Here is a 26,287-nt window from a genome sequence, read left to right on the forward strand (position 1 = left end):
ATTTCACACTGATCTTGTTCCGAAACATTTGTAATTAACATTCCCCCTCACTCCAACTGTTTCTGAAGCTATCAATATCCCAGTAAGAAGATTTAACTTCCCCAAAGAGCCAGGAAACGAGCTGGATTTGGCAGGTCAGACGTGATTGCTCAGTGTGTGCGTGTGCGTGAGGGTTAAGTGAAAAGTTTACACACAGATTATCCTGTTATTTTAATGCTGACACTGGAAATTTTTATTACAAAAGTCATTTTTATTAAGTTGAACGGTTGACAGGAAATTAGTATCTCCATGACAAGAGAACATTAAATTATGCCTGCATCAAAATACAGTATAAATTACATTTGATCAAAAGCCTCTCTTCATGGACTAATACCTTTTAGAAGTAGGGGCATAACAACAGCCAAGACTCCAGAGTTGGGACATATCATGACAGATGTCTGTAAAAGGAATGTTGAAATCTACATTAAATATGAAAAATCATGCTTTGGCTGCATTCACACCAAATCCGGGAATGTATGAAAAACGGCAGTCCTCCCATTCATTTCAATGAGGGCGGTATATTTATGCTGCAGGTGTGGGGGCCACATAGGGCTCAGCAAAAAACTGCAGCAGCCGTCTAGCAAGAGGTTGAACCGCACTCAACTTTTGCCGAAACGCAACTTGATGTCATGCACACATTCTTGGTGGATTATTTTTGTTACCTGACCGCCGTATTTGGCTGTTTACCCCGTGATCATCGTGATGAAAGATAAAACAGTTGCTTCCGTGAAAACTTTGAAGAGTTGTAAAATCCTGTCTGTGAGTTTTACAAACCACTTTGTGGTGTTTTGGCTTCTGATAAGTCCTTAAACGCATTCATCTGTAACTCCAACTTGACTTCCTGGATTGAATTTCATTGTCTCACCCGTACCTCAAACAACACGCCCCCACCATTGTAGCCCCCTGCATTGTAGTGCCAGATTTGGTGTGAATGCAGCCTAGATAGAAATGGTTGTTGACTAATTCCTGGTCATTTACAGTACATTTTTCGTAGTGCTTCACCTTCTTGGCTGGAAAAAAAAAAACAAGGCCCTCAAAGGTAACATCAATCATTATGAAAATACATTAGACACAATGAGACAAAAACAGAATTCAAAATGAGGTTTCTGGTGGAAAAAAAAAACAAAAAACGCTCAATAAGTTCAAAATTAACTTTGTACAAATACTGAGGATGCTGTTGCAGCACATGCAAACCTTCTTAGTACTGAGTGTATTCCTTGGATGAGAGTTTTGCAATGATACGCTCCAACTGTCTCTTTGCTTCACACTGGGGGAAGTTACTCATCTCGTAGTACTGCGGGGCAATTTTCACCAGCCTAGGAAAGAAAGCAAGTAAATATTAGTCACAAAAATTGTCTTCAGTGTTTACTTGTGGGAGAACGCAGTTCTTCCATATTCACATGGCGACTACCAGTGCAGGCACAACAAATTTGATACTTAATTGAACAAGGAAATGAAAAGAAAGACACACAGATAGTAGGGCTTGATGCAGTTTCACCAATAGCATACAGTGCACCAGTTTACAGTGGTTTTTTATTTATTTAGTCTTAAGTTTACATTTTTATTGTGTTTGTCCTGAACTCCTGCATTGGAAATGAAACAATGGATCAGAATATTAAAAATGCTGATGTTCAGCTTTGATTCTGTGTGTGTCACATACACAGCGTACACACTGAACATGCCATACAGACAGAGATACAGAACAGTCAGGTAAAATAGGCAGACCATTGGAAAATTATTTTTATTTATTTTTTTTTTACAGGTTCCCTCCAACAACAAGCCTGACTCACACAGACAAAACCAAACAACAAAACAAGCACTTAAAAAAAATTGATCTTTTTGAAGCAAGTTTCTTCTTTTTTTAAACCAAAATCCAGGGTGTTTCACACAGGCGTTCACACACACACACACACACACACACACACACACACACACACACACACACACACACACACACACACTAACAATAACAATGACAATAACAATGTTAATAATAATTTGTGTATAAGCTACGGCTATGAATTGAAAATTTAATGAAATGTAACAGTCTTTACATACTGTTCCTACCGAAAGTGAGGCTACACCTGAAACTTACCACTCTGGTTTGATGTCGGTGCACGTGCGGATGTAATTCTTGGTGGTGAGCACGAACTCATTGTAGAGCACCCACTCAGGCTTGTGGTCCAGCACAGTGGAGGGGTGCAGCTGTACGACTTGGTTGTCCTTCACCGTCAAGTAATGGCCTGTGCGCTCCAGGTGAGCGACCTGTTGGCGGTACAGGAAGAGAAGAGGGTCACACACTGAAATCCAGTTCATGAGGAAGGAAAGAAAAATAAAACATTTACGCCATTTATTGGTGATTAATTTAATTTCTGCTTTTATGTCAGGTATTTTAACTATACTGATCCTTCTGAATCTAATTAAGTTACTAATGCTTCGATAAAAAAGCAACTTGACACTGAAGGCTAACTTGTTTTTAGCTGCACAGTGAGCGATTTTTCATTACTTTATCCGATACTTGGTAAAACAGACAGAGGCTGTTGTGATTAACCAAGGCAATCAGTCTCAATAAAGGCCTTTCCAAACAAAGACATGATCTCTAACGCTGTGAATAGTCGCACATGGGCTGCAAATTTGTCTCCAAGATAAAGGTTAATGCTGACAAATATTTAAATATTAACACCATAATTCAACTTGTCAGGTTGCTTGTTTCAGGTACCCCTGAAAATGGCTTCTTGCAAAATGCCATGTATTTCTTTGAGCAAGGGATAAATTGACTTGATTTCTTGTTATGTGTTTAAAACAGCAGCTGCTCTGTGTGTGTGTGTGTGTGTGTGTGTGTGTGTAGGTGTACATGTTAAAAGACGGCTATCCATTTTTAGTGTACAAATGCATTTTTAGTCGTTACAAATGTTTTGCATGAAAACACTTTTTTTTTGTTTTTTCAAATGATCAAACTCAAAAAGGAAAAACTTCAATAAGCATCAGAATAGCAGTGGAGCTGAATAGTAAGACTGCCTTTCCTCGAATAACAGATGTAGTTTTGTAGTGTGACCAAAAGAAAAGAGAAAAGAGGTTTAATATAAAGACTGACATTAACTTAAAGTCATGGGAGACTAAATATTATTAATAATAATGATGACCTGACCTGCATGAAGAAGCCAGTGACCAGCACTCGGCGGATGTTGATGTAGTAGTCTCTGCTGGTGAACTCAGTGCTTCGCCGCGGCAGGTTGAAACGGTCCATGATCCTGGACAACTGCTGCCGTACGTTGTCTGCTGACATCAGCGAGCGGTAGTTGACGAAGTTGTCGTAGCACCACTGAGTGGACTCGTGGTCTGTTTGAGACGAGGGTCGATTTAGTCAACAACGAATTAAGACAACATGAATCTTATTCAGTGAAATCTATGCGCTTTAGAGGGTCACTTGCTTTGTTTAAAGGCGTGGTAGACGTTGAGCAGCGTCAGGTGGTCTCCGTCGATGTGGGAAAAGCGCATCTTGGACTCATCAGCCACCTTCTTAGCCTCCGTGGGCCGGACGAAGCACTGTGGGACTAAACAAGGTTGGTATAGGCCCCAACACAGCCGCCCATAGGGATAAGTTAAGCAAATCCCACAGAGAGGAACGAGGCCTCAGCTCAAGAGGCACAGAGCACTTCACAGGGCACACTGAACTGTGAAGTGTTTAAGTTGGAAAAGGAAAGAGGGAAGGTCAAAGGGAAGGGGAGAAGAATGGGTTTCTCCATGCTGAGCAGAAAAAAAACTGGTGATGCTATATACAGTACATGATATAGTACATGACACACAGTCCAAACAAGCATCCTACCTGGCACTGAGGCAAGATAAAACAGTGGCCCTCTCCCCCTCTGTGAACTTGCTCTGAATTGCTTAACATCAAACACTCTTGATTGTGGGTTTAATGGGTGAAAGCGGTGTTTATTGAGCCTCATGGTTGGTTGCTGTGGAGGCAGCGTTCTCAGGTGTACTTTTGCTGCTTACTCTAATGAACTCAGCAAAAACCTGCCATCCTGAAACACCTGCTTTAAGTGCATACCACGTCCAAAACAGCTAGTTAAATCCATTTCCCCACTCTCAAAGACCCTCACAGTCCCTTCAAAGGCGTCAAGATTCATCTCAATGAGCAGCATTCTGCTTTGGCAAGCCTAAAGTGCAATTACTGCTGTAGCACGCTGGTGCTGTTCCAGCTACACCTATACATTTCGTACAGACATGTATTTTTACCCCTTTCTCACAAATAATAGCTGACACCGCTGACTTTATCCTCTGCTTGCCTTGTAGTTAAGTTCAGCAGGTGAACATTACACTTATTCTAAGTAGATTTAGATTTCTGGTGTCTGAACTGTTCATACTGATAAAGCCAGAATGTATATTTAAACTCCTACACTTTTGATTTGAGTTAAATAGATCAATTAAAATCCTCACAACTAAAATACAAAGAAAGGTACAAGAATGCAAAAACATTCAGAAGTTAAAGAAGCTGCTCTGTGTATTTCCTTCAAGCTCTTAAGTTATTTCTGGGTCGTGGTCCATGAGCACAGGCAATGGAAAGAGTAGCAGCTCAGTCCCACACAGTGGGCCAGCCCTGAGCATTACCTGACAACATGGCAGTGATGGAGAGGACCTCGTTCGAACAGTTGAATTCACAGCTGGCGATGACCATCTTGGCCAGCTGGGGGTCCAGGGGGAACTCTGCCATCATGGAGCCCAGCTCCGTCAGGTCACCGTCGTCATTGAGCGCTGCCAGGTAGTTCAGCAACTCCAGGGCTCGCATCAGGGTCTCTGGGGCTAGAGAAGACAGAATGGGATAGATGGGCCATTAAAATGTTCCAAGCCCATGGGGCAAGCAAACACACACACACCGATGACAGAGATTGCACAATTTGCAAAATTGTCATTCTTTCATCACAGCAATACTTGAGAAGAACAATTTGGAGCTCTTTCACACGTATGTATGCAAGTTTGATTAATTCTCTAGTATTACATGTTCAGGCTTGTGCAACTTCACACTCAATACTTAACAATAAATGTGTCTATTTTAGCATTAAACATTAGGAAGCTCACTAAATCCAAAACATGTTAAATTTGTTTCCCTGGGCATTTAAAAACTACGCCTCATTTCCTGTTTGTGTGTCACTGAGGCAGAAAAAATATGGATTTTTTAAATATTGTTTAATATGAGTGTTAAAGTAGCTAAACATACATAACATTCAAAATCATGGATAAACTATAATAGCAAAAGTAAAAAACAAAGAACAATGTCATGGGATTTCATTTTAGCCACTTTGAAGTAAAAATTCAATCAATGCCATGTGGTTCAGTAGTTTTTGGCAAGACATAAACCTGCTTTTTGCAGTATTATCTGGTTTATTTTGATGGCTCAGTTCTGGGGAATATCTGCAACCTTATCAACCAGATATGATAGCTCTAACACTTGCAGTGTCAGATTGGGAGTATGTGAAGAAAGAGGAAGCGCAAGAGGAAAGAAAGCTGATAAAACAATAGAGTTCCCGCATCTGCTGTACTCGGACCTTTAATGGAAGACAAATGCGAGTTAAGAAAAAGACACAGACACTCGAACAAAGGGAGGCTGTTGGCGGGGTTTCATGGCAGGGAGCATGAGGAGAATCAAAATTAGAAGGTTCTTGGTATGTGATGGCCAGAGTTACGCTAGACAGCAACTTAGCGGAGAAGTAATCATGGCAGAGCTCATTTTTCATCCTCCGCTCAGGCAATCCTAAACAACTAATGCAATTACAGGGGAACTTTCTACTTAATGCTTCAACACAAAAGGCTTCCACCGTTTGGTTAAAAGATTTTTCCTCCAGATGCAATTATTGACCTTTGGCTCCCGAGAGCTGAAGCCTAATGACCAGTTGCATGTTAACTGAAAATTAGCTTCAAGCGCTGGCTGCAGTGCTCACTTTCATTTCTCTCAAGTGCTCCCAAAAAAATTCAATTTCAGACAGCAGGGAGGCATTTTTTTATGATTAACAAATATTGATTTGGGGCATCAAAGCTACTTTTTTTTTTTTTTTTTTTACACAAAGTGAGTGCCGACCACATTACTTACCACACCAATGGCTCGTGTGGGGCTGAACAAAAAGGTGAAAATCTGATTTCCAAGTACTGCTAGCATGATGAACCAGTGTGGAAATTCAATCTATACACAACGTGGCTCATCAGAAAGCAAGTATTGACTGCCTCAACACACAAGAATCCGATATATTAACCAAGGGCCAAATCAATGAGACGAAAGGCTAAAGGTACATTAAACCACATTGGCTCTGAAAGGTACTTCTTTGAAAATGTCACGAGGCAAATGAATCCCACCCAGCCAAGTCCTTGTGTAAATCGCTACTGATTTCTTTTGGATTTTCCATTTGGTTGGCTGGCTCAAACTGTCGCTCCTGTGTTTAGTGAGCGAGGAGTGAGGTGGGGGGAAAGAGAGAAATAAACTAGATATTTGGGCATTTCACAGTAAAAGGAAAATCAAGGTTGCTATTAACATTATGGACAAGCTCAAACAGAAGACGCCGCTGGCATTTGAGGCTGGTATCTTTGATCATCAGGGCAGCTTACCGAGAGACAACACCTTAGATAAGATTAATTTCACTTTAACTTTAGGTGGAATCTAAACACCAAGAAGCAACAATACTGAATGTATGTTTGTCCCACATCACCACAGTTAACACAGTTGCTTTATAGAAGGGAGTTTTAAACTATGACACCCATTTCGGATTTAAATAACTGATTAACAAAGCAGTTCAATTAAAACCTTCAAATCTAAATCTCATACAATGCCGTCTTCCATTTCTTGACTCCAGAGACACATCATTGACCTGTTCATTCGCTCTGAGGTGGGCCTTTGACACAGCGAATCAAAATTGATCCGCTGTAACTAGATATTATAAAGCACCTGACCGGGAACTCGCACAGACTCAAGGAAGACTTCATTCATTTCATCGAACTAGCTCCAGCTTCCAATGTGTTCAGGAGCTAGTTAGGAGGAACCGTCCGCCACGAGTGGATCAAATAAATAAAAGGGTAATCCTCCCCTTTCCCTTCACCCCACCGTTCCCAGTTAGACTCAGCAGACAAGGCCAATCCGATATGTTGACGCTTTACCCTTGCATTTTGTGAGAAACCTGGGGGTGGTGGTGGAGGTCAGTCACGTTTCACTGGAGGAATATAAAGAGAAGGCAATAGCCAAGGTGATAGCGCTGCTATTGATGTAACCAATTTCATTCTCAAAATGGCGTTTGCCACAGTGGACGGGGAGAGATGGGTTTAATCTCAGAGGTGAGATGAAAACTATATTATGGTGAGAAAAGGAGGGAGGGAAGAGGAGGTTAAGGATAGGAAAAGGAGGGGTGGTCTCCACGGAAAGATGTAGGAACACACACTCTCCATGAGAACGCCGTAACTTGGCACCTCAGTGAGATAATCTTTTTTTTAGCCTCGATCTAGCATGATTCAGATGTATAAGAAATAAAAAATACAAACAAAGGCAGTCAACTTAACACATCGCTGTCTTTTCCCACTTTAACGGAAATAATCTGAACTCTAAGTAGACTGCTCATAAAAACTGCAAAACACTATTGTGTAGTCCATGTCTGTCAGAGCACTTATCCTCAAATCTCCAAACATTCAGTATGCAGTATTTGATATCTGCCAAGATCATTTTATCTTTGCTTTGTCGTTGTTCCCCCAAGCTCCCGAGTGACACAGCCAACCCAGATTTCATATCGTAAATTAAACACCCATAGTTCATCTAAATGTTTGCAGATTTCATAGCAGTTTGTAACTGCATTTGTATTGATTCAGATGACACTGATCAAAATCAAGATCTCAATATTATTTGATATTAAACACATTATAAACGATTTTTTTGCCATGCAAAGATTGATATTTATGGGTTGCAATGCAGAGTAAAACAACACGAAGAAAAATGTGAGCATACAGTAGGGAAATGTCTCTTTAAATGCTAAAAAATAATTCATATTTTTCCACACTAACCTGGTGGGTCCATGAAGTCAAAGTGCACCAGGTCGTCAATACCCAGTTTCTTCAGCTGCAGCACCACTGAGCCCAGATTAGACCTCAGGATCTCTGGATACGTGTTGTCCTGCGCCAGTTAAGAGGTACAAGAGAAACCCAAGGAACAATTCAAAATGAATTAGTCAGGGTGCTTTTTATCTCCTCATGTGTCGCTCATATGTCAACTTGAACAGAGACTGCAAGTCTAGGGCATTTGAAGGGCTATTTAACTTGTTTAAAAAATTCCCTTTGCCAGTCAGCGTGACGTGAAAGAATTAGCCTGTTAAAATGGAGAACTGGGCTTCCACAGGTTCATCTGTCACAAGGTGGCTGTGTCGTTAGCACAGGTTATGAAGAAGGGCGGAGGCACTGTGGTTTAGCACCAAGCTCTTGGAATTATAATTCAGCTGAACAGAAAAATCATGGAGTACTAAGAGCAAATATTGCATAATAGAGAGCTTTTCCAGTTAAAAGGCTTCTCTGGGGGAAATACACTTTGCTTGTGGCATTGAAGAATGTGAGATATGAGAATCAATTAGCCGTTTACACCTCATAGAATTTCTGATAATTTTTCAAACTGCCTTGTTTTCTTACCTGCATTTCTGTCTTGTAAGCTTTCTCAGTGTAAAGGCGGAAACATTTCCCTGGGCGTGTCCGTCCAGCACGACCTGCCCTCTGCTGGGCTGAGGCTTTGCTGATTGCCGTCACCAAAAGTGATTCCACTCTGATACGTGGGTTATACACCTGATAGGAAAAGGGAAAATAAAAATCAGAGCTGGAACTACGTCGATGTAGCTTTTGTGGAGGGGTAGAAAGTAGTCAACATATACCAACGCAGAATATACTACATATACACAGTAGCTCACAGACAAATTATACTAACACATACACAAAATCCATTATAGTGCACATATAATCTCTTCATGCGCCATGTGTATGACTTGGCTCCAGGCTGGTGAAATGTCAGAGGAATAAATAACTGGCTTTTCCATCTTTGCCGCTGTCAGGTGTGCACTGCTGTGTTTATCTGGGGATTCTCAGGCAACAGAGGCAGATGATCGGAGCAGATAAAGAGTAGTGGGAGAAGACAGGCTATGTGTGTGTGTGTGTGTGTGTGAGTGAGATACTAACCTTTTGCTTGGCAAATCCGGGATCAATTACAAACACCACGCCGTCAATGGTCAGGGACGTCTCTGCGATGTTTGTTGACACAACGACCTGTGGAAATGAGACCAGCTGGGTTGAGAAATGATCTACATGGGGTGTCTGGAAGGACTGACGAAACTCTACTGTTGGACCCAGCATCAAAATATTTTTAGAATATTTTGTGTATCGTCATCAGTTATTGGGAAATTTCATTCCAACATAAATGCATTCAAATACAGACTCAACAATTTTAAGAATAAAGGCAAATTCTTCTGGGGAAATGGTAACACACTGAAGTGCAGAACTAAATTTGGATTGTCATACTGAAGTGTCTTGAGGAATCATAAAGTTTGGCGCTTTTACCCGAACAAACAAGAACTTTGTGGAGCAGTTCAGGTGGAGACATCAGCTTTTCTTATACTTGAAAGACATTCATTCTGTGATGTGAGCCAGCTGACTGAAAAAGGTTGTAGAAAAGCCACTATGGTGCACTGTACACAAGCAGTCTGATGTGACCCAACAGGGGAGTACCACAACAGTTTCTGCAATCAAGTTCAATGTGCTATCAACGCATTTGTGGAGAGAGCTGGCTTGGTGCTCAGTGTCCAATCCAAATGCATTACCTCTGGCTTTTGTGTGTGTGTGTGTGTGTGTGTGTGTGTGTGTGTTTGAGAGGTTGGGGGTCTGTCTGACTGTCCTCAGCCTGCTGCTGGTTCTGTTAAGATGTCAGCTTCCCTCTTTTGGAAAGCTCTTCCCAGAAAAGAGTTGATGTAATAGTTCCTCACAGGTGGCCTGCTTTTTAACACATTGAGAGCAAGCGAGCATCTCTCCCCCAAATAAGGGCTGCTGTAGATCTCTCATGTGAACCCAAGCCAATGTCTCAAAATTTGGAGCACTGCAGACATGCCAACTGTGCATGGCTCATTGTCGGTGATTGGCTCTTGCTGTGTGCTATGCAATGCTGCCTCTTTCAAAGCTGTGCTTCAAACACCAGAGACAAGAAGCCCTGCAAATGTTTGCAGTAATTTTAGTTTGACACATTTTGTAAGTTATAGAACATTGATAAATATCCTACTATGTTCACAGTAGACTGGCTATGGTTCGGTACCAGGTTTTGAGAATTAACAGTATCTAGTTTATTTACAACACTTGAGCAAATAATACCAGGTTGGTAAGGGAGCTAGCTTTAGCATCAGGGCAGTCATTATTGTTAACTGTCTACTGTGCAGAGAAAAATTGGAAAAGGTGGAAGAAAACAGTGGGGGGAAAACAACCAAGAAATGAAAAGCTATTTGGATTCTCAAAACAAGGCAAGGGGGAGAAACTGTGAACCTGCACCATCTCAGTCTCAGATCTTTTTCTATCACAATTATCCCCTATAGCGAAGCTGTCTATGAGAAATGACAGCTGAATCAGAAAAAAAACAAAATCAAATGAGTCACATCACCCTATGGGTCTCTGGCTGTCAGCATATACACAAACAGGGGGGAGGAGAGGAAGACAGATTTGCAGCTGCTCTCACGCAAACCCTGACCGCCGCTAGGGTGAGCTGTCCTTATATAACAGTGGAGACCGACTTGCCAGAGAAACCCTTTCGATTCATCACAGTGCTTTAGACTGCGACAGCCTGGTCTGGCAGTTGCCAGCAGAGTGGGCATAGCCAGTGTCATAACTTACTATACAAGTGGGCGTTGGGGGGAAAATGCCTCTCTACAGTTTGGACATCTTTTACTTGCTCACTTGCTCAACATCTACCAAGATAGGAACAAGCTGCAGGCTGACCTAAGCAGTCATTTGGTGGTAGCTGCCTGCTTTCTTGGTAGTCTTCATGATAAAATGCCAAGCACAAAACCAAACAGTTCTCTGTAGTCTTTGCTGATACAGGTCCACAGAACCAATTTTGCACACTTGACACACTTCCTTTGTAGCGGTGCCTCTTCAGCTGTCTTCAAGCTGTGAGCCTCAGAGACTTTTAAATCCCACCTTTTAAGCGAGGATTTCTCTCCAGCCTGAGAATGCCTGACTGTTGAGTTATTAATGCCAGGGAGGGCCTTTTTCCCTTCATTCAGCCCTTGACCTCGGGTAATTCACCTGTCGAAAGACATATTCCCCATATGAAATATCTGGCAAATGGTTGGGTTGTTATTCAGGTATTTCTTGGCTGAATGGCTGTGTAGATCTGATTGTGCCATAACAAATGTGAGTTGCTTAATTTTGATGGAGAACTGAAAATGGTATAAGCTATCTGAATAACAGCCAGCCTGGTGGGGTTACATCAAGGTTTAAGTTCAGAAGTAAAGGTACTATCATAGCGCTTTCCTACTGCACAAACCTACTGAAACGTCACATCAGGTTCTGCTTTTGTTTCCACTGTTCCCTGCTTGTTTTGAGGACACATTCTTGAGACAAAATTCCGGCTAAGTCTTCACTTCCAGGAACTATCTGGGATTGGGGGGGGCAGCGCTGTCAACCACGGATGGTCATGCAAATGTGTGGTCACATCACAACGCAGACAACTAGATCAAATGTAACAATAGCAACCACCATTCACTACTGAATCTGTATCAAACAATGCTGTAAAAAAAAGAACTATGGAGAACATCTGAGGAGGCCATTTAGAGCTGGAGCCAGTCGTTAGAAGCAAAAGGTATAACAGGTCTCTCAGTGCTCCGCAGAAACAAGAATACAACACAGTCAAATAGTGACAAAGATGAAAAAATTGAAATTAAAGATCACAGTTCGAGCACTGGAGGAATCTATGAAGTAATCTGACAGACTGGACATCTTTTTGCGCCACTGATCATCTTGTACCTGCCCCAGCAGTGCCCTAGAATCTCCATCGGTGTATTACTCATATCTTTTAAAAACTGGCGCCCCTTCTTAAACTGTCCTCAGTCCCACAACCACTTGAATCTCCTACCAAGCAGCACATGAAAATGACTTACTCTGTCCAGCATTTGCCTTCTTATTGTCAAAAATGTACGATGTTGTAAAATGTAGTAAAAACACAAGAAAGAACCTAGTACTTCACTCACAAGCTTTCTAAAAGTTTAGTTTATGGGAAGCCCCAGGTAACAGGTAAAGTTCCTGCAGTGGTAAAGGACTGTCAGTGTCCCAAAGCTACAGAGGAATCATATCTTTGTGAAACCAATTAGCCACACTGTGGTAGTCTGAAATTAAAGAGCCTGACCAAAAAAAGACAGACCGGCCTATCGGACAGTGTCTCATGACAGGCACTATATGCCGGCAACCAGCCTCCCAGCGAGGAATGAAAGGCATGGAATGTTTCAAAGTCTGGTTAAAAAAAACGGACTAGGTGAGGTTGCCACTGTCCCGCGTGTTGGGACACAGTCAGTGCTCCAGCAGATGCCACACATGACACCCTCTCACATTTCATGATCATATGGGTGGCCTCATTGACTTCATTGATTCTGAAGGATTATCCAGGCTAGGGCCATTACACTGAATGCAGGCTGGCTCCTTCCAGTCTGTTGCTGCACTGGATAATCCTGGCTTCTTCATCAGTAATATCATTAGAGCATCATCTCTGCATGTTATTTCTGGGTTATTACCTGCAGAAGAGCGAGTACTATGGCTAACATGGGCCATCTTTCACATTCCCTGCTAGGGAACAGAGCCTTGTTGACAAATAAAGCCTTCCCCTGACTGGGGAAAAGGACAACGTGCCTTCGACAGTGTTGACGCATCCGCATTCAAAGCTCATTGAAATGGATATGTGGCAGAATCACGAGTGACATTTGAGGGAATATTCCAAACGTGACAAAGCTAAAAACAAACCTTAGACTCATCGCAGCACATTTATTGAGACAATCTTCGACACGCTGGAAAGCAAAGTGAGATTATAGTCTTTGTTTGTAATTAGTCAATCACTGCCTTGGCTCTAAATAATTAAAACTGTTCAAAAAAATGGAAGATCAGTGGCTTTCTTCGAGAAATAGATAAATTACGAGCTAGTGCTTTATGTTAATTGAGGGGTTCCTAATGCAGTCGTTAGCATGCGTAGCAGCAGACGTGTCGAACCTTAATTCTTTTTCACTACTTCCTCTTGGACTGGCTTGGACGACATCTCGGCATTTTTCACTTGATGGAGCTTTCAGTCATGGAGGAGAACCACGTTTTACTTCAAGCACAGCAACTTTAGGTACCGCCTTGACCAATTAAACAAGCTCCTTACCAACTGATCTTGAGGTAGAAAGGGGCATGGGTTGTGTCGGGGTTGCTGGGTCACAGTGTGAGCACTACAGTCATTTTGTTTCCTGTATTAACTTAATCATGGGAACCAGGGAGAAGCTGCTGAACCATGTTCACCTGCAGGAGGAAGCAATAGCACCACTGCTATCCAAGAAGCTCGCTAGCAGTGGAAAATCACTGTCTTCCTCCTAGTTCTATCACATCAAACCTAAGTATGTAAACTTACAGGGCCATGCCGGTGCGACTGCCAGATCCAAGTAATATTCATGGCAACCCTGTGTAACAGTGGCCCTGTTTCATGTCAACATCCCTTTGAACAGCAGAGGCAAACACTGAGAATGATATTTGAACTTTTAAAAAAGATCTTATCCAACGCTTGGGTAATCAAACCACTACGAATGTTGAGCCTGTTGAGCCTGCGCAGCACACACACACACACACACACACACACACACACACACACACACACACACACACACACACACACACACACACACACACACACACACACACACACACACACACACACACACACACACACACACCACTCAAACAGAAAGCCTGAAGAGATGAAACTATAAAACTCAAGACAGTAAAAGGAAAAGAGGCCTAGTGTCAAATGTTTGATCCAAACTTTGTAGGGAAACCCCCGGCATGTGCCGCACTGGAAATATAAACTTGAAGACAGACTCGATCCCCGTTTTAAGGTGTGTCAAATGATACTTTGAAAAAACTTGATTAATTGGACGATTCAGTCGCACTGCGAGGATTCCTATATTCTGAAAATCCCAGTTGAATTGAGCGTTTTTAAAGTATCGCAATATGTTAAACTTTGACAGCCCATAAATATTTTCACTGCTCATATGTCAGCCTGATCTGCCTCAATTAGAGGGGTTGTAGCAATGAGTCATTCATCAACACCGTCCCCTATCAGATGCCGGGGGAGAATGTTTGCTCATTCACTGGCAGTGATGATATTCTGATATTTTGTCAGATCACTGGCCAACAGTGTGCCAGCGCTGGTGGTGCTGCTACTCTTGTGATGAGCTCGTCTGAATAGTCACACAAAAGACAGGAATTGTCTAGTGTCTGTATCAATAAGAGGATCATCCACTCCTCTGAGATTAAGTGGTTGAAGAAGATGGTGTTATGTTAGCGAGAAAAGTGCTGGTTTTGGTCAGCTGATATAATGCGCACCTTTTTGCATGGTTTCAGACGGCAGAGGTCTTAGGCCTCCTGTCTGAGCAGCAGCGGCGCCTGTGCAAATGTAGTGGAGAGATAAAAATGACTGAGAATGCAGTACTTTCCTCAGGCTCAGAGGGCGTGAGTAATACCCCAGTTATAATTTAGAGCAGAGAATCGCATGCTGACAAAAGCAGCATATGTTGTGTGAGTCAGTTCTGCGCTAAAGCTGAGGAAGGGAAAAAAAAAAAAAAAAAAAAAAGTTTCTCAGTCCCTACCTTCCAGCTTTCTTCCTTTACCCACCTTATTCCCCATCTGTCCTTTCTGAATCAACTCCACTCAATTTCTTGTTACGCTCACCCTTTCCTTCAAACTCCCCGCTTCAACCTCTCCCCCCATGAGCGTTTTTTTTTAAGCAGCAAGGCAGTTATACCTTCCTTCCGATGGCACCGCTTGGTTTATTGGGTGGGGGTGGCTCGAAGATCCTCTGCTGTTGCTGTGGGGGCAGCGTCGAGTACAGTGGGATGATTTTGATGTCACCGACATCGGGCCCCAGGTCGTCGACCTCTCTCTTGATTCGCTTGCAGGCTTCGTCGATTTCCTGAAAAGATGGAGGCACGACAATTAACCCGGGCGTCACTTGTGTATGCAAACAGCAAAATCAAACAGGTTCTGAACAACACCTGGATAAACAATGGCGGTGTATCTGGGTGATAGGGAAGGCAAGGGGAGGAGGAGGCCGGGGAAACCGTGGTTCCCTGCTACAGTACATTTGTTCTCACTATCGCTCCATCTGACGGAGGAAATTAAACCTGGACTGCAGTATGCTTTGCTGAGCTCCCTGTGGCTCTGTTGTCAAATGCAGCAATCATGGAAAACATGGACGCGCACGCTCTGAAGGCACACATACACACACACATACACACACACACACACACACACACACAGAGCCAGACTGACTCAAACAGGGTTCATTATTCCACAGTGCAGCATTGTAGAGGGGAATGTGAGATGAGACTGCAGCACTGATGCATAACCAGCGGCAAATCATGGCAGATCAGTTTAGTGAAGCTGAACGTTCTAGAGCCGGTGGGCTGGCAGACAGACAGAGGACCTGAGTAGCGCCAGGAATAAGAAAGCATGATAGTGAGCACAAGGCTAGGGCCCATTCTCAAAGGGCCTATATTAAATCTACATATTCCACAGGCATTCCCTGCTTAACTAATTAACATAGACTTGATTTATTTCACCCACTTCTACACACAAGCACACACACACACACACACACACACACTCTCATACGTTTAAACTGATCATACTTGGTTTTACACTGTTTCTGGTATAGCCTCAGACAACAAAACAGCTTTTAGAAACTCCTGCTGTTAAGGACCGTTTTCTTTGTTTTCCTAACAACAATCATTTTATCCTCATGAAGCAGCAGCAGTTACTTTATGTGTCACGTTACAGCCTATACTGTTGCACCACCTGCAGGCCCAGGGGAGCAATGCAGCGACTTCTCCGAGTGGGGTGTTGCAAGGTGCTCGTGCACAAGCTCGTTGATTCCAAAAAAGATTTTACTGGTGGTTGTGGACAGATAATGGCTTACATCACAGCTCTTTATGCACAATTTTCATTATTTAATGGGCCAACAAAACAGCCTATAAATGTCTCAGATATTTTTGTTTCCTTTTCTAAAAGAATAGTATGCTTAAATTAGTTGAAGCATGACTGAAACATACTTAATTTGTACCTCTGTGTCAAGCCGGTAACACTTGCCTTGACATGAGAAAGTACCACGGTGATGTTTCCTGTTTTCCTTCTGGACTGCAAGTGTGTTATTAGCCCCGTTTGTCCCCTTGTTCATTGCATTAAGTCAAACCCTGCTGATGGCCATGTGCCTCTTAATCAACACACTGACAAGTGGAAAACAGTAAATCTGAATGGATTGGTAAAATTAGCCTGGGTATTAATAGCCTATCAAGCCTCTGGATGCAGCAGCTGCCATGGAGAAAAAAAATGGACCTCTTTGCCAAAGCGCTGGAAGCAAGCTGGCTGTCTGTCCCTTAGGGATATGAAGACAGAGTGTGTGTGTGTGTGTGTGGGTGTGTGCACGTGTGTGTGTACACAAACACACACACATACACACACACACAGGGGCATTTGGCCAGTGTTGGGAACCTGTCCACCAGCTCTCCCTGCGACCCCAGAAGCAACAATCTACAGCCAAGCTAATAACCAACACATTTAGGCACTCCTCTTGACTAGCAAACAACCCCCCCCCCCCGCCCCCCCTCCTCCACAATCCCCATGTTTTGATGTTAGCTGCTGAGGGGGAAGCTTAAATATTAGGACTTATCTTTGCTCAACAGCTGTGATAAGTTTCGACTTTCTTGTTTGGAGTTGGTGCTTCAGTTCTATTTGTTTGTGGAAGCAAAATATCTCACAGAAAAACTCTATAAGCGGGAGGAAGAGAGTCCTGTGCATTTTGCTTTCGTCTCTTATAAATTAAACCGTCAGATAAAAAGAGTCTATAGCGTTGCCATGGATTTGCCTCCCAATCATTAGTCTACATCAAAGTTGCTGGGAGACTGAAGAGGTTAAGAAGCGCTCAAGGGGCGTGCTGCAGCACCCTTTGAACACCCATCTCTGCCAGACCTACCACACATTAACTACTTTAACCCAATTAGGAGGGGGTGATAATAAACTCACCGTGGGAGTGCTCTCAGTAATGCCTTAGCTTGACACAGTGCGGTGGGGGTGAGAGGGGGTATTTTCTGCAGTTAGATGTAATCAACAAATTACATCTAACTGCGGAATATGTTTAAACACATTTCCCCAGACTTTGACACATTCAAAGCAGTGGCTATCGTGTTTCTGGTCGTCTGAACAGCTTGGATACCACTAAATCTAAAATCAATTACCAGCCCTCAAAGGAGACTACTTCAAACACCATGCCCTCCATGACTTCATCCCCTTCGTAACAAGCTGAATATTGATCCTGCTTTGGCAAATGAGATCTGACATAGGTGTACTGCAACAGTCAGCTGATGTTGAGTGGCAAATAATTACCGCTAATAAACAACCCATCACAAGGTGGGATTGAGGCAAGATATTTTTTTGCAGATGCCTTATGAAGATCAAAACTATGTATTGTGACACTAAAGTGTAAATGCTGAGATAAAGTCCGACATGTCATTCAAAGCTGTGGAGCGATTTGTGTCGCGTTCACACCGGTTACATTCTCCTTTTCAACCGCAAGTAAATCACATGGTCTCCAAAACCGTTTTGTCAAGAGTGGTGAGAGAATAATCATACCAGCACAGGCACTGTTGGCTCTGACAGGCTTCTCCTGTCCAATGATCAGGAGATTGAAACATTTGTTGGTGCTTTTCTCTCTCTCAGTGTGAGTGAGTGTGTGTGTGTGTGTGTGTGTGTAAGTGAGTATGTGTGTGTCCACCCAGCTGTGACCAAATTCATCATTTTGGGCATGAACCCTGCCCTCCATTACACATCAGTGGACAACATTTGCAGGGAGAGGGAAAAAAAAATAATAAATGACTTAATTTCAGAGATCCGTGGGAAGGGCAGAATCTGGGTCACTCCTCGTCCTCGTCCCCCCCCCCCCACCCACCCGCCCCGCCGCCCGCCCCTCGCTGTGCAAATCCTGGTGGTTCCCAAACAGGCTCGGTCACGTGCGTTAACATCTTTCATTAATTGTTTTAATTATTTTAATCATTTAATTATCAATAATTTCCTGTGCAGAGAGTGCACATGTGTGTTCATGTGACAGTGTATGTAACTCCTCTGAGCAAATAAGATGAAAACACACATTCTTAACTTTGAGAGATGTATAAAATCTTTGCATGGGTTTGTTTGGACATAAATAACAATATCATACATGTATTCATTGAACAATTGGTCGATAAACAGAAAATGTTAACAAATACCAAATATTTGCTATTTCTAGTTTCTTAAATAAAGCTGGATAGAAACACTGATCTCAGATTCTTGATTGAGTTACATTAGATAAATACTAATATTGCATAAAGATCTTCCTGATTTTTTAGGCCTACATGTGCAAAACAGTTGAGTAAGAATAACAGAAGACCTGTATCACTAACAAGGGCTTCATCATAATGCATATTTTAAAAAAAATGTTTGCTATCTCATACAGCAGTGCATGGACTGTCAGTGGCTGCCGTTTCATTTTAGTCAAGCGCATCTCCTTTAATGATCAGTGTGAGCACAGACAGCAGAAAGTGAAAGTCCGCTCATTAATTCATCTGTGCTGTTTGTATTTGTGTTTGTGTTGACAAGAGATCAGTCTGATACCTGCAGACAGCTGCTAGCTAGCATTAGCTACCCAGCAGGTAGAGACAGACTGAAGTTTCTCTCCTATGTTTCACCGTGGGCGGGGCTGAGCGCTCCGTGTGTGTGAGAGTGTGTGTGTCCTCTGAGCAGAGCGGAGGAGAGACCGAGCTCCGAACCTAAAACTGTAACAGCGTGGCATGCTTGCAACAGCGACACAGTCAATCCAGTACAAAAAACCCATCATTAAAAGCCTATGGAGTTGTACCTCTTGTCCGGTGAGAAAGAGCAGAACATCCCCTTCATCCTCCTCGCACATGTGGATCTGGATCACGGTGCGGATAGCGGCCTCCAGGTAGTCACGCTCTGGTTCGGGCGTGTAGAAAATCTCCACGGGGTGCGTGCGTCCAGGGATGGTCAGCAACGGGCAGCTGTCAAAGTACACCTGGAACTTACCGGCATCCAGTGTGGCACTCATGACAATGACCTGGACAGAGGAGGGCGCAGGAAGGAGAGTAAAGTGTGAGAAAAGTCTGTAAGGGACAATGTATTCATACAAGAGGTGAAGGAAAAGATGAAAATAAAAAAAAAATTTCACATTCCAATTCCTGAAGAGTTTTTAAGATTTAAAAGTTCATTGCTCTTTGAAAGGGTGTACTTGCGTTATTATGCTATTATATTATCATTATATCAGTGGCATAAAATGCTCCTAAAATGACAATAACATCATTTATCGCAATTATTTTGGGGAGAAAATATCATCAAACAAAAGTAGTTATCGTAACAGGCCTAATTATGGGAGTGAGCACTCGAGTGAAGAACGAGGTAATATTTTATATATCGCTGGATGATGATAGGGGATAAGGACACATACTAAGTGGATAGGCGTGCGAACAATACAGAATGGAAAAAAAAAAGGTGAAGAGCTGGATCAGGCTTTTAATCAGAATTTAGGATGAAGGCACTGGCGCAAATCCAAGATGGTGTCTATGGTTTAGAACTTGGCATTACACTTCAAGTCACTGACCTACACACAGCTATGTAAGTCCTTGTTCCTGATGTTGGGTATACAATGTTCTCTCCAGAGCCATTAGACAGAGCGCATTAGGATTCTGATGAGAAACGCATCTCCCATTTTCAATCTCAAACATTTTCAGGGGCCAGCGTCTCGGCATTTCGCTTTACGCTCTGCGAGGCATCATAATTGCTCTTAATCAAGGCAAATTAAACTTTCAAATTTGAAAGGGGATCGGGATGAAAGAGATAGAGGGGTGTGGGTGGATGATCATTCCCAATAACCTAGACCTCATTTAACAGTCCACCAACAACAATCTAACCTTTGATTCCACACTGACAAACAACTAGTCATTATCCATCTGCTTTATGAGAATGATGTCTGGCACAGTCTGGCTATAAAAGTTCTGCCTGCCTCTACGCCCCCCCCGCCCCCCCATCCACACGACATGTTGCTGTGTTCCCCCCCCTGGTTGATAGGCTTAAAATGGGGCTGACTCTGGGAGCAATCTTTGCTAGCGCTGCGGCGCAGAATAGATGTGCATTTCTGAGCCTAACAGCAACATTTCTCTTTCCTCAACAGATACACAACTGTCAGACATGGGGACACTGTCAGGAAAAATGTGACAAAAGGGAGGAGTGACAGAAGAGGGACATAAACACTGGCTGTCACTGAGCTTATCCTCAGGGGGGAGTAATATTTAGGGCTTTAACAATGTTTTGTAGGCATTAACTGGGACATATCTGTGGAAACAAATCAGACTTCTGTCAAGAGTACTTTCAATACCAAATCTAGAAGTAAAACAATATAAAACTGAGAGGAACAAACAATGAATGCAGGTACTGAATAACTGGTTACATTAAGATTTAAGAACTTACGCTACATTTAAATGACGGCGATAATTGAGTGGACTGTTTATACCTTGAGGTCAGGCCGCTGGCGGACCACCTCCTTGAGGACCCCCATGAGGATGTCTGTAGCTAATGTGCGTTCGTGGGCCTCATCCAGGATGATGACACCATAGCGCTCTAGCAGGGGATCGTTCATAGCCTCCCGCAGCAACATTCCATCTGTCATGTACCTGTGTGAAAAGAAGAGATGCAGGTTTTATCATGATATACACCAGAATTATCTGCTTAAAATTAAAGCAATAACCCACCCTCATTAGTTTACTGAAGTTTGATCTTGAAACTAAAATGATCTTGTACAAGGTTTCTGGTAAACTCAAGTTCCTGCTCTTATCTACTCCTCTCCGTACATTTGGATGTTTTTCTTATGAAGTGAGCTGAGACAAAGAGACTTTTAAATAGCCGTCTTACTTGAGGACAGTCTTGGCAGAGCTGCAGTCCTCGAACCTGATGGAGTAGCCCACCTCTTGGCCCAACATCACATCCATCTCGTCAGCCACCCTCTGAGCGACACTCATGGCAGCCACTCTCCTGGGCTGGGTGCAGGCCACTGCTCTCTTCGGTCCCGGCATTGACCGTACCATTTCCACACACCACTGAGGAATCTGAGAGGCAAATTAGATGCTGTTAGAATCAAAGATAGTGCTTCCAAAAAACGAACGAAAAAGGAAATGTGTTAAATAAAGATCTTTAAATCACTGACAAGTGGCAACCTCTTGTTTCCTCTATCTTCTCTGATTAGTTGGTTAATATCATCAAGCCTAGCAATCACTTGGAGGGTGAATAGCACTTAACATCTCATATATCATGACATATCATATTTGTTTACTTATTATATATATCTTTTTTATTATTATTTATTTTATATGTGATGTATTTTCACATATGTGTGTAAGTATACATCTGAATATATGGATACATGAATACATGCATAGGCTCTGTATTTGAAAAGTCGTATCCTATCGCATGATAAACTGTGGGGATACGGTTGGAGTGGGATTTGGTGATGGTAACCCTAATGGGTTCAAGAAATAAAACATCTTTGTGACGCTAATATCATTTTACTGTACAACTGCAGTAAAATGTGTTACAAAAAAAAAGGCGAATGAAAAGACTGCACAGCACTACTTTTTGGAGGTTCTTTACAGTTCTTCATGTCCTGCAAGACTAACTCGCTCACTCGGGATCCCTTTGCTTACAGCTTAAAAAGAAGAGGCGGCTTGTTAAGAGAGGCCTTAACATAGAGCATCTTACTTCCACTATATTAAGCTTGAGGTTCGGATGACTGCCCTTAAGAGATGATTCAAAATCTTACCAGTCTTTGAAATGTCAACCAATCAGAAGAGCAAAGATGACAGGTTTGGAAGAGGTAAACATTTCACAGACAGACTAAAAATATGTTTTTAGCGCATACAGGATCTGACGCTGATCATCAAAATACATTTGGTGGAATGCTCGGTAGAGCTGCACAAATGTTTTACGTTATGATTTCAACTGACACCTGTATGCAAACTCGTGACAAAGATCTCAGCTGCATTTGCATCAGTTGATGTGACCGTTTTCTACTGTTTGTTCTGTCTGCATCAAGACAAAAAGTGAATGGAATAAAAAAAAACGTTTGTTTTAAAATATGTTTTCCCTGAAAATTATGAGAAAGAGTCAGGATCTCAGTTCAAAGTGAGAAAATTGAGTAAGGAAGTGTGTATTCAGTCCGATCTTTCTCTGTTTTTTTGGCTAAATACAATCCTACACACTCTTTAAGATTCAATAAACACAATTAATTATTAATCTTATAAATGCATCACTGACTTCTTTTCCTTGCTACATCACCGCAGGTCCTTAAATCCATAAATGTACTAGCCCCTACCTTGGTGAACAAAATCACCCCTCTTAATTTAACGAAATATGTTTGGAAGTTTACATTCCCCTCAGGAGAAGGCAAAGGTTCAACCAGTGATTTACTCTAATCTAATCTCTCCTTCAAATTTTAAAAACAGACAACCTAGCTCTTCCTAGAATGTAAAATAACCTTAACAACCAGACACTGTTCAACTCCAGAGACAAACTGTTTAAAATACATCATCTGGTCATTGCATCCTGTTTTCTATGTTATTATTATACCAATTTTATCACAGATTTGCAATTTTTCATTTAATTTGACACACTTCAGTCGAGTAAAAAATGTGTTTTAAAAAGGTAGCTGACAACTTAAGTGTATGTTAATGTGCTGGTGTTGCAGCAATGCCCAAAATTCTGCCTTTCTACCTGTGTGGTCTTTCCAGAGCCGGTCTCTCCAACCAGCACAAAAGACTGGTTACGCATCAGGATGTCAGTGAAGGACTCTCTGTATTCCCAGACAGGTAACTGCAGTCGCTTCTTGAGGATCTCATAGTAGCGTGGCGTGTGGGGCAGGTTGGTAAAGGGGTTGATCTGCTGCTGTAAGGGGGTTTGCTTAAAGAAGCCTCCACTGCCTGCAGTAGGGTTGTTGGGCATCCCGGAGTACTTCACCCTGTCCCCGTCTCGATCCCTGTCCCGGTCACGCTCCCTGTACCTCGACCGCACATCACGGTCTCTGTCCCTGTCGCGGTAAGAGAAAGGTGCATGAGTTGCATTGCCGCTCAAACTAACCAATTCAGCTTTCCACAGAGACACAACATGACTCCAAATGACATCCGAGCGGACCATATCTAACATTATTAGCCTAGAAATTGTCACGTGAAACACAATCAAACCAAACATAAAAAGGCAAAACATGGAACAGACAGTGCAAAAATGTGGGGCCCTGTCAAGTTCTTTTCTCGAAAAATCACATGAAAAGGTTACTGCGCATTCTTATTCACAGTGGCAAAATGCACAGCCTAATCAAGTGTAGCATGCAAAGGTCATGATAAACAGTAATTGTCCACAATGTAGATCAAGCAAAACATTGTTTTTTTTTCTATTGCAGAAAGATGTATTTAATGCCTTCAGGCCACAATGTAAGCCATTTATATCCCCACATTGACTTTAAAGGGCCCTAGAGCTAGGTACTTAGCAGCCAACTACTGCCATAAAACTGGCTACACACCAGCCAAATGTAGAAGATGGTGTGTATAGGATGTTTATCTCACTCATTTCAGTTGTACCGCTGATACAAGAGTCATCTAGGGATAAATTAAGGCTAAAGAAGGACAATGTGACCTTGATCTGGCACTAGTACTAGTAGTTTTGTGGCATATTTCCCTTTGAAATACCACTAACTTTGTCTTTAAAATTGATCATTAACACGTTTACAAGACAACTCTATTGCCTATCAATATTTTAATTCAAAATAATACTTTTTTTCAATGTATGTCTGTGAGCGATGTGTTCAGTAGTATTGACATAAGCTGACAACAGAGGCGATGCCAGGCAATTTCTAATTTGGAAACACATTAACACCAAACAACTTGTTAAGGTGCAGCTACATCTCTGGCATCTGTGTCCTTGTCTGTGGGGAAGCTGCAGTCTGCTCACCAGTATCAGAAAGAGACGATGCTGCTAGGTGCTACTGTTTCTACATCAATACGACTGGATTTATAATACACGTAATGCGAGGAATAATTGTTTATTCCTGTGGGGGAAATATGTGTTTGGCCGTAAGGTTAAAGGACATGTCAAGAGCAGTGATCCTGCGCTTGTAACTTACTCTCGGTGTTTTGATAAACTGACAAGCAGTGTCTCTGCAAACTGGGTCATCCAACTTATACATGTCTGCCAGGTCTCCTAGACCCGCATGACCACTCTGCAATACTTTCATATTCTCATAGAGTGATTGACTTCATAGCCAAAGTAGACTGACACTGATTCTGGGCCGTTATCTATGATGGGACATGGATATGAGACCTGACCGGGCAGCTAGCATTAGCCCGGCTAGTAGTCCCTAAGAGTAGCTTCAACGCAGCTTTCCTTCTTCATTTTGTAAACGCCACATGCCCTAACAAGCAAGAGTTAATCACGACAGGTTGACTTTGTGTCACGAAAAGTACGAGACTGTTTAATTTCACCTTGCACCGACTAATATGTAACGTTGCTACGTGCAGACCCGACCAGGCCAGTTGGGTTACACTAGCTACCTGTTAGCTACGTTAGCTACACTGACAACTTGCTGCAGGACCACTGCACAGCCCGGCAGCAACCATACATTTGCTTTTTGTCATTTTATTAGAGAAATGCATTATCACCCCCGCCGTTGCTAACTTAGTGGCTCAGCTTGGTTAGAGTTAACGGCTAACGTTAGAGCAGCAGGTCAATAACAACCTCCAGCAATAAACGCTAACTTTACATACCCATCAGAGCATCTATTTCTACACGACAAATAATCATCACCCAAATCTGAACGATGTCGCTAGAGCATATCGCTACCAGCAACCGTCCAAACAGCGACATTAACGGCTAAATTATGTCTATGCAGATTCTCCCCATAACCGTTAAACAACCGGGAAAAATGGCCACCGGAAGCTCTTACCTCATCATTATTATATCCTTGACAAAATTACTCGAAAGCCGTTATTTTTTTTACTGCGATACCCGGCGAGCACGTTGCATAGAAAAAGGTCCCGGCTTTACAGAGCCCTGCGCATAATGTTGTCCACGAAATCGTATCTCTGTGCATGCGGGTGAGATGCAGCAGTTCAGGGATGCGGGGGAGGATGCGGGACAGTCCGTGTTGCCAGATCTCGCGAGAGATCAAGCAACCAGGTCTGTGGAAATAAGCCCAGAAAAAGGGACTTGGCTCTCCAAAAAAAAAAAAGCCCAAAACAGGCGACCTCGCCTACCACAATGTGTGAGAGAGAGAGGCCAGTTGATCAATTTATATATATATATATATATATGTGTGTATGTGTGTATATATATATATGTATGAATTTATTTTGCATTTCATAAGCAACCTTTTCAAAAATACTGTAACTTGTAATTTTACATTTTTCTTTTTAACTCTAAAAAGTTGAACAAAATCACCTGGCCAACTAAAAAATGAGGGATGAATAAATTAATGAATAAAAATGAAAGTTAAAAGTTGCATATAACAAACTGACCAAGTACTTATATCAACGACGGCAAAACAAAGATATCATGTTGGCCTTTTAAACAATCATTAAAAAAAATTACACATACTGGGCCTTTGACTGGCCATCTCCATTAATATATGAAAAAAAAAACTTGTCTCTTGTCCTCAGCTCTGTTCCCCTTTGACACATAAATCACACACACACACACACACACACACACACACACACACCTTAATAATAGGTACAGTGGAGAGAGAGAGGAAGGATGGGATATAGAGAGAGGGAATGACATGCAGCAAAGGGTCTGAGTCAGAATCGAACCCAAGCCACTGCGCCTGTGACTCAGCCTAACGTTAAATGGCACGCACACTAACCGGTGAACCACCGGG

General features: G+C 42.4%; 1 protein-coding gene across 3 annotated transcripts; it reads right to left on the reverse strand.

Moving 5' to 3' along the window:
• Positions 1–258: 258 nt before the first annotated feature.
• On the reverse strand, positions 259–25,568 carry dhx15 (DEAH (Asp-Glu-Ala-His) box helicase 15). 3 transcript variants are annotated; one of them, XM_044341441.1, is made up of 14 exons: positions 25,355–25,568; positions 23,134–23,446; positions 21,280–21,473; positions 20,882–21,041; positions 19,214–19,432; positions 15,071–15,238; positions 9,229–9,315; positions 8,692–8,841; positions 8,077–8,185; positions 4,654–4,845; positions 3,471–3,593; positions 3,188–3,378; positions 2,135–2,304; positions 259–1,355 (listed from the first exon to the last, which is right to left on the reverse strand). In XM_044341441.1, exons 1-14 carry the CDS (start codon positions 25,360–25,362, stop codon positions 1,238–1,240), a joined length of 2,202 nt encoding a protein of 733 aa, XP_044197376.1. In that variant the 5' UTR covers positions 25,363–25,568; the 3' UTR covers positions 259–1,237. The 3 variants fall into 3 exon arrangements, with proteins under 3 accessions (XP_044197376.1, XP_044197377.1, XP_044197375.1); XM_044341442.1 differs by lacking the exon at positions 25,355–25,568 and adding an exon at positions 25,176–25,327; XM_044341440.1 differs by lacking the exon at positions 25,355–25,568 and adding an exon at positions 24,536–25,167.
• Between the last annotated feature and the right edge of the window lie 719 nt (positions 25,569–26,287).

The sequence above is a fragment of the Thunnus albacares genome, chromosome 22 (assembly GCF_914725855.1).
Source record: "Thunnus albacares chromosome 22, fThuAlb1.1, whole genome shotgun sequence".
Taxonomy (NCBI): domain Eukaryota; kingdom Metazoa; phylum Chordata; class Actinopteri; order Scombriformes; family Scombridae; genus Thunnus; species Thunnus albacares.

Coding starts and splice junctions, on each gene's coding strand:
- dhx15 (XM_044341440.1), bottom strand. CDS start 24,585: ATGACCCAGTTTGCAGAGACACTGCTTGTCAGTTTATCAAAACACCGA. Junction 21,474..23,133: donor GCTCTGGAAAGACCACACAG/GTAGAAAGGCAG, acceptor TTTGCCTCTCAG/ATTCCTCAGTGGTGTGTGGA. Junction 3,379..3,470: donor CTACCACGCCTTTAAACAAA/GCAAGTGACCCT, acceptor CGTCTCAAACAG/ACCACGAGTCCACTCAGTGG.